Source organism: Trachymyrmex septentrionalis, unplaced genomic scaffold, assembly GCF_001594115.1.
Source record: "Trachymyrmex septentrionalis isolate Tsep2-gDNA-1 unplaced genomic scaffold, Tsep1.0 scaffold305, whole genome shotgun sequence".
NCBI lineage: Eukaryota > Metazoa > Arthropoda > Insecta > Hymenoptera > Formicidae > Trachymyrmex > Trachymyrmex septentrionalis.
This window is the reverse complement of record NW_017305469.1, coordinates 347,092-356,251: the sequence shown is the minus strand read 5'-3', so window position 1 is coordinate 356,251 and position 9,160 is coordinate 347,092. Positions and strand designations below refer to the sequence as shown.

The 9,160-nt window shown below is 28.3% G+C and overlaps 2 protein-coding genes and 1 pseudogene across 3 annotated transcripts in view; all 3 read left to right on the top strand.

Annotated features, from left to right (window-relative positions):
* LOC108749612 (serine protease snake-like) overlaps positions 1-2,545 on the top strand; it is a 3,684-nt gene extending 1,139 nt beyond the window's left edge. The window contains exons 2-5 of the mRNA XM_018488413.1: positions 230-298; positions 521-782; positions 1,705-1,952; positions 2,183-2,545. Of these exons, the coding sequence (XP_018343915.1) occupies positions 230-298; positions 521-782; positions 1,705-1,952; positions 2,183-2,505 (902 nt within the window). The 3' untranslated portion in view covers positions 2,506-2,545. The remainder of the gene's footprint in view (positions 1-229; positions 299-520; positions 783-1,704; positions 1,953-2,182) is intronic.
* Positions 2,546-3,595: 1,050 nt separating this feature from the next.
* LOC108749603 lies at positions 3,596-5,395 on the top strand (annotated as a pseudogene).
* Positions 5,396-8,367: 2,972 nt separating this feature from the next.
* Positions 8,368-9,160, top strand: part of LOC108749610 (serine protease snake-like) — a 3,592-nt gene continuing 2,799 nt past the window's right edge. For both annotated transcript variants that reach the window (XM_018488409.1, XM_018488410.1), the window contains exon 1: positions 8,368-8,523. In XM_018488409.1, coding sequence (XP_018343911.1) covers positions 8,457-8,523 — 67 coding nt within the window. In that variant the 5' untranslated portion in view covers positions 8,368-8,456. The remainder of the gene's footprint in view (positions 8,524-9,160) is intronic.

The following is a 9,160-nucleotide window of genomic DNA, read 5'->3' as shown; positions in this document are numbered from 1 at the left end:
TATATATATATATAGGTAAGATAATTTTAACGAGATTATACATACAAATATGTATAAAATGACATATGCTTGTGAAAATATCTAGCTGTATCAACTATATCAACAATATCACATTATCGTACATTAACATATTTTACAATAATACCTCATATATATACATGTAATGTGCCAGCATTTGATAATAATTTTATATCTTGTACTTCTACTTTTCCAAAAATTTATCTTTCAGTTTCACGCCTGTCATTAGAGGATTTGCTATCCCTTAAGATGAAGCCAGTGACACCAATATCAGAACTTAGTAAGTAAATTGATATTATGTATTTAAGAATTTGTATAAGGTAGAAAAAAATTTACAGATATATAAATCTAAAAGTATATGTATTTAAAAGTATATGTATTTATAAATATCCGTTTAACAGGCACTTGAACGACTAGTTGATTCTATTTCCTTATTATAAATATATTTCAACACATCTTTATGTAATCAACATAAATCACAATAACATAAAATAAATTTCAGAGTGCGAGGAATATATAGGCGAAATTGCGGGTACGTCTTTTATAACGTTTCTGACCGCTTCATCAGATGTGCGCAAAGTGATTCATACCTGTTGGAATACGAATCGTTTGGTTGTTGGTGGTACCGAGGCGCGAGTCAACGAGTTTCCTCACATGGTCGCCCTGGGGAAACGCAATGCCAACGAATTTGTCTTTCTGTGCGGTGGCACGCTAATTTCACATAATTGGGTGATTTCCGCTGCGCATTGCAGCCATGGAGCAGGGTAAATTTTAGTACTTCTTTTGCATTAAACTATATTAAGAATTCTGATGGAAAAACTTTTTTATTTTTCTGACAGTCATTTTATTGAAAGTAACGATGAATCAGATAAAATCTAAAAATTTGACAATATGAGTACTTTTTCAGATTAATGCTGTAGTATTTTCAGCATATTATACAACTTGAAACAAAATTATTAAATTTTAAAAGTCTACTTGATTTTGTAAGCAATATTAAGAATCTTTATTTTAGACCATATAATGAGAACACAATCAGTACTAGAAATTAAAAGGCCTATAATAATGGAAATTGGATTTTCATTGCTTAAATCCTTAAATAATTCAATCTTGAATTACTATATATATCATATATATACTTACATATATACCATACTGTAGTCTTTCGAATTGCGCGCCAAATTGTTTTTCCAGACTATAAACGCGATTAAATTACTCTAATCGCGAATTAAATTGACAAGCAGTTTTAATATCTTGTTGCTACAATCAGGTATCATATTATAAGTATGTTAATATAGTGAAAAACTGTTAATAAATTTATTGCAAAAAATATTATCTCGGCCGCGAGTCAAACGTCGAATCCTTCTCTGTACGTCGTACCCCTTCCGTACGAGTATCCTAAGCATTTAGATCACTGAGGCATTTGATTTTGTAACTTAAATATATTAGAAATTGCAGACTTAGAATATAATTTACTTAAGTGACTGATATCTTGAGGTTATTTAAAGATTTGATTACAAATCAAACAAAGCTGGTCTAAGGCCAGAATCATTGAAAGATTGAAATTTGATCAATTAAGACAATAGGAGCTAAAATTTCTTTGTTCTTATAGGTTAAAATCTTTCATCTCTTATCTGAATCATCAATGCGTAGTCTGATTTCTACCTTATACACTGTATTGCTTTGCAGCGGCGGTGTAACTGACGCAAGGATAGGTTTCCATAGGTTGACAGATCAGAAAGGCATCATGAGTGCCATTAAAGATATAATAACTCATCCGGATTACAAACCACCTGCGGTGTATGCGGACATTGCTCTGGTACAACTCATGACTCCCGTTACTTTTAGCACATCTGTACGACCCGCGTGTCTTTATCAACCTTTCGACACCGTGCCCGCACAGGCTTGGGTGAGCGGCTGGGGTCATACCGAATATAGTAAGTAATTCGGTAGTTCCTCACATAACTTGCTATGAAATCCTAAAATCATAAGAAAAAAATCGTAAAGCTAAATGTTTTTGAAAATCTAAATATTCAAATGCTTTATATTTATTAAGAATTTACATGTAGCAGGTCATTCCTAATAAATGCAAAGTCCTTCATGAAAAAAAATCAAAAATTTTTATAAGATAGAAGTACCAAAATTCAAATTAAATTATGTACTTCAGACGGAGAGATGAGCGATCGATTACAGAAGGCTAAGGTGGATCTGGTAGACAATCTGTCGTGTACAGTACGGTATAATAATTCCACAGAAATTCCGTACGGTATCACACCAAGTATGATTTGTGCTGGCGGCATTATAGACACTTGTCAAGGAGATTCTGGTGGTCCTCTACAAATAATCCATCCTAAGAGCGAATGCCTCTTCCAACTGATTGGTATTACCAGTTTTGGTGACGGTTGCGGGATGATCAACATACCCGGTGTTTATACTAGAGTGTCCCATTACCTTCCGTGGATCGAAAATATTGTTTGGTCACAAAAATAAAAATCGTAATTTATTCAATATTCCCGAACAGCACAAAAAAATTCTTTGTTAAATTAATTTGGCTAAAGTAAGTCTTAAGAGAATTAGTTATTAGTTTTCAAATAAATGAGACAAATCAATTAAAGACCGAGAAATTTATAGCATTTGTAAATTTTTTCCTGCTCATTATTTTGTAATGTCATAGTCATTTGTCATATAAAATAATTTTGCAATTTTAGCATATTGTATATGTTTTAATTATGCTTTTGCGAAAATTATAGACAATTAACTGTATAGAGATGAATAGTTTGCGCTGTTTTGATTCGAATACTCGTATAAGTAGAATAAATTAAGAAATTGCGAGGAAGTATAAATTATATGTAGAAAAAGAAACTAACTTTAACTTTATGTAACGATAATCGCAAGCTTCAAACTTATTTGGATAATTGTTCCTTTTTACACAACCAGCTCCAAATGACCTCCGAGTGACCTTCATCTTGACTTTCAAGAAGGTCATTAATCTTTTCCTTCGCTTGTTATTCATTAAAAAGTTATGAATGAAGACGTTTTTATCAATAAGATACTTTTTCAACACAACATACGTATTCCAACATGAAGATGTATAATATTTTATTCATTACTTGACGATATATTATTTAATGGATATAAAGAAGCCATTAATTTAAAAAATTGCCGTATTCTGTCTTTAAAATCATATCGTTTTTAAACAAATTAAATTTTGTTAAATAATGTTTGTAGTGTTCTCATACATCAAATCATGGTAAAACAGAACGCATATCATACCATAACCGCTCAATATTTTATGTATATATACCAGATTCAAGATCAACAAAATTAATAGAATATTTAATAATCTGATTAAATACTCTATTAAATTAAATACTACACCTAATCAAGTTCTTTTAATGGTACGTATCCTTTTCACGAATTACTGTAAATTATACTGCCTGGTGCAATACGTTCCTGAATTATTCTCGTTAACGCAGTACGATCTTTTACAGGAACAATAAAAAAAGAAAATTTATTGCTACGTTCGATAGCAGCAAAATTGCCCACCAATTATCTGTCCTCGATTATATATGTATGAAACTCTGTAGATTATAGCGATACATGGTTTGATGTTTCTGCAAAATGTTTGACAGAATATTGGGAATATGAAGGCGATTTTACATTGAATTGGAAAGGGCGTGATTATAAAACGATTTTTGATATACTATTGATACAAGATTGTTTAAATTACTTGATAATATCGAACCAGAAACGCGATGTGATGTCTTCAATAACATTTCGTTTTACATAATCATTTTAACAAAATATAAAACATATTCTATTAAAAAAAATAGTGATCGTTACTTGAAAATTAAATTAATTAAGTATATAATAAATTTTTAATTCATTTTTAAAATATTTTAATCCATTTGACTAAAGTAATATAATTAATACTTTACATATTATTTTTTCAAATGTATGTACTCATCTTTCTAATCAATAATATAATCATTTTATCAGTAAAAGATTTCAAATACAATGGAACGTTTGTCAGTAATGAAAAAGATAGAGCTTGGAAAAGTTATGACAACTTGTAATTACAGCTCAGGCGAGAATGCGAAGGTGATTACTAGAGATGATTGCGAGTATTCTGCGTCGCATGTTATATTCACTGGGTCTCTAGGTATTCTGAAAGAGAAAAATTCTTCGATATTCGTGCCACCTTTGTCATAGAAGAAACAACGCGCGATAGACATTTTTATTAACAGTATAATATTGTAAAAGGAAGCGGTATCAACATTACATGTTTGATATTACTTTTAACGTCATTATTTTGTCATTAGGGATTAAATATATTAGAACAGTGAACAAAATTTTTCTCGAATTTACACACAGATGATGGTCGGAAGACAAAACCAACTTTGATTTTATTTGACCGGAAAAAAATAAGAAGGAATTCTTGCAAACCTATGGCCAAGTAAATAAACATTCGGAATTCTATTTAAACTAAAGAAATTATACTGAACAATAATTTATTATTAAAAATAAATTTCGACGATTTTTTGTTTTACTGTCCTTCTATTATTTTTGTCAAATATATTTGTTTTAAAATAGTGAGTGGCTCAGCGATGTGTTCACGTTTATTACTGTATTATTGCTCATCAGCCGAATCTCTTATGTGCTTGGTTAACTAGAAAAAATGCGTCACATGAAAACTTGATCGGATACTGATATATTTAATAGATTATATTTATTGTGTGTGTGTTAAAAAAGACATTTAAATATCATCATAATGTTACAAAACCAACAAGAATGTTAAGTTTGCTACTGGATGAGAGAAAAGTAATTAAATCTGTTTAACTATTTTTTTTTATACTTTTAGATCTAAATGGTATACTAATAAACATTTTCGAGGCTCATACAGTTTTCAAAGCATGCTTTCCGAGCAAATGAATGTAACATCGAGAGATCTGGCAGAACCAATTATAATTGGAAATAAACTTGCACGTAATCCTAATATAAAAATATTATAAGCATAATAAAAGTAAATATCATTTTTAATTATTACGCAAATTAGTTTGAAATATCATTATTAGTTTTTTCATTGTTTTTAGGTCTTTATCTAATTAAGTCTTTATCTAACATTAGGTCTTCATCTAATTCGAAAATGTTATAATATATAAATTTTTTTATTTTTAGTTGTAGTTTATTGCTTATTTTTAATTTATGTTTACTACTGAATTGTGTTGTAAAATTCTATGACATTGATAAAATGAATCTTAATGATTAGGTAATTTTTTTCGCGGGAGAAGCTACGTATGATCATTATTATTCTAGTGTACACGGCGGCGTAGAAACTGGTTTCCGCGAAGCGAATAGGCTAATCGATTTTAAAAGTTAAAATAATGTTAATAAAACTTATATTTTTCAATCGTAAATTTAAAATTTTTTCCAGTTTAACTTTTAGACTGCCGGGAAAACCACTTTTGTGGCTCGTTTAGGTTAAAATTTACCACTATTTTTAGTAGCAAAAATTGTTTTGGAAATTATCACATTCAAAAAAAATTGTGTCATAATTCCCGAAAAAATCGAAATAAAAAAATATATAAATATAAAAAATTATAAAACAAGAAAAGAGTAAAAAGAATAAAAAATTCAAATAAAAAGAAAATTAAAAAGGAGCTACAAACCTTCTACGTCCACGTCGTTAACTTTGGGTAATGCTAAAGGAAAGTTTTGAGTCTATTATATGTTTATATTTATTTATGTTGTCAATATTGCGCTTAGGGCTCGAAATTTTATAAATCTATGCTCAGAATTGGAATCAGCGATACCAAAATACACTATTTTTGAGAAAAATAAACATTTTTTATAAGTAAAATTTAATTTATTATATAGCATATGTGTTATTATATAGCATATAGCATGCAATTGTGTAATGCATTGTATAATACATTATATTATAGATTAATAATTCATTCCGTTTATTTTTGCTGTTGTTGCACGATTTCGTTTTGCATTGTATTATATTATTAATTATTATTTCCAGCTTAATATATATTATTTAACTCAGTAGTTGAGTCATATATAATATTTTATTTTGTATGAAATTTAATAAAAATAAAAGATTTACTGCTTATTTATTGTTATTTTTAAACATATCGACTCAAATTTTGCTCAAATAATTTCGTAATCATATTTATGTCTGATTGCATGCTTTTTTTTAGACAAATGTAGTTAGACTCTCATCTCTAACTACATCTTCGACTATATCACTTTCATAATGAATGGATTATGGAAAACTAGAAATATGTATGTATATTTGCAATATTCGCCATAGACGATATATTTAAGGCATGGGCAACTACACTACTTGTAAACATTTATAAAAATACATTGTACATTATAATAATCTAAATTTTAACATATTAGGTGTAGTAAAAAGTCATCACGTATTTTTAAAAGACATCTATCAGTAAAAACCGCAATTACTTTCTTACCAACAATATAAATATATCTTAATAGAGTAAAGTTTCAGCTTTAAAAATCTCTTTTTTAAATTATACGATACGACAATTTTTAATGGAGTTATGAGCAATTAAAGTCAAAATAATTCTTTTATTTAATCCGCGATAACTCAGTAATCAAAAGTCGTAGGAATATTAAAAAAAAACGATTTTGTAGGGAAAGTATCAAGCTTTCACGATATGTAATCGAAAATTTTCTCAAATTCGTTTTGGACACGTTACAAATCCACAAAGTGAGAAGAAAATTTTTCGTCTTTTTCAGCTCGTAGTTTTTGGTATGTAAAAATTATCAAACTCATATAAACTTAAAAAATGTGATAAGCTTTTAAAAGTAGAGATTTCAAGCTTTAAAACTCTTTTTTTAAATTTGAATTTCATTCATTATTGACGAAGATATTGTATATACAACTTTGAGCTAAAAAATACGCGATGACTTTTTACTACACCTAATATATTGCTTGTAAATTGATGTAAAATTCAGAAAAATGTACAATTAATAATGTAACGAAATTAATAGTATAACGAAATAGCGTGAACATTAAAAGCAATAATATGTATACTTGTTATTTATATATTGTATTTATTATTTACAGTTATTATTCGTGTTTTTCCTGTAATATATAATTATTACATCGAGAATATGTTTAAATAAATCATGAAATTTATTTATATGTAGCTTTAATTAATTCCAAATTTTTTTAAGTGTTCGTATAATGAGGAAAATATTAATCTTCTATTTATTACAAAGTCATTTGATGATAAATCCTATTATTCTATTAAATTTTGTGTGTTTGTATATTCTACATAGAGTGTCATTAAATTACGGCATCACCCATCCTGAGCAGGTAGAGCGGACTAAACTGAGCCGAAAAGTCTTCTATTCTCGCAAAATTCTTGCTCAGAATGGGTAATGCCGTAATTTAATGACATCCTGTATAATAATTTATTATTAAATAGTTTAATTTAGTATAAATGTTAGTTATTGTCTCCAATTTATTTATTATTAAATAATTTTTCCTTATTTTATTCCTTCTACTTCTTCGCGGCAATATATACGTACGTTTTCATTTTTATTCTATATATATATTTTTATTCTATATATTATAGACTTAAGAGGCGAATAAAAAAATATAAGGCAGAAGTAAACAGTAAGTCAATCGGCTAATCATCAGTAGAAAACATCAGTATAATATAAAACGATGCATATTATGATAATGCAATTAAGCAATAGCAAATCCAAAATGTTGATTTTATTTATACTGTTTATGTTTTACTGCGTAAAATTTTTTGTGTCACGTTTCTTGTACTTCTGTATATTGATGAATAATACTGATTGATTTGTCTTTATCCTGTTTTACCGACATTTTATCTCCTTAATTTTTGTAGAATACACCGACTGGTTTATCCGCTTTGGCGTCAGAATCGCAAATTCCTAATTGACTAATCAAACATCGATCAAAGACAAATAATGCATACTTATCCTTGCTATCGCGTTGTTAATTATACTTCACTTACGAAGTTATGCTCAACACATTCTAAATTGCATACTATTATCACAATTTAACAGATGTACAAAAAACTCTGTTGAAATGTTATGATTTAACTCTTACAATTTCTGTGTAATTAACGATTGTTATTTGTTTGATCAAATCCAGCTAAACTTACTAGATTGAAAAAAGTCGATATCTTCAATAACCCCAGATTGTTAAGATCACTCCCCACTTTCATCTTCTATGCGTTCTCTTATCGTTTTTTATATTTTTTTTTTACCAATCATCTTATTTCATTCTTTGTAAAATAAGGAGAGAGATAAAATATGAGAGAGAGATGCAGATTCCATCATCGTTAATCATCACAGCAGCTTATTTCCGTCGCCAAATGACGTGACGTCGAATACTCGATCTTCATGTGTCTCTCACGCACTTATCTTTAGTGATGAATTTTCATTTCGGTTTGGTTGTGATCTTCGTAATTCTTGATGTGGTTTTCGTCTGGTCTACCGGTAGAAAAAACTCACTTTTATTACAGTTTCAAGTGTTATTCATCGCTAGAAATTATTAACTAATTATTAATTATTATTAATATATTTATTATTATTTATTAATAATTATTAAATTATAAACTAGTGAACTCTCAAATTAGCCGCAATTTCAACGGGAGCGTTATACGCTTGACTTTTTTCTAGTGCTTCTGTCGTGGGAACTTGTTAGCAAGAATTCGGGTGTTTAATAATGTTGTCGGATAATTGCTAAATATTGATCTTCAATAATTTTTTAGTCAAATACTATCAACTTTACAGAAAAACAACAAGAAATTATTTCCTTCCCATAGAGCTCTAAGAATTTTTTTAGAATTATTTATCAATATTTTAGTACTGCATTTTCTTATATATTAACAACATTTTTACTAACATAAGAAAATACGCTATTAAAAAATTCTGAAAAAATGCTCAGAACTTTATGGGAAGAAAATAAACAATTTTTTACTCTTGCTGTTTTTCAGTAAAGTTGATAGTATTTGAGTAAAAAATTATTGTAAACCAATATTCAGCGACTTTTAATAATTAATTTTTGTTAACTATTGTGAAAATTGCAAAATAATAGAAGACTTTTCGACCATTTAGTCTATATACATACACA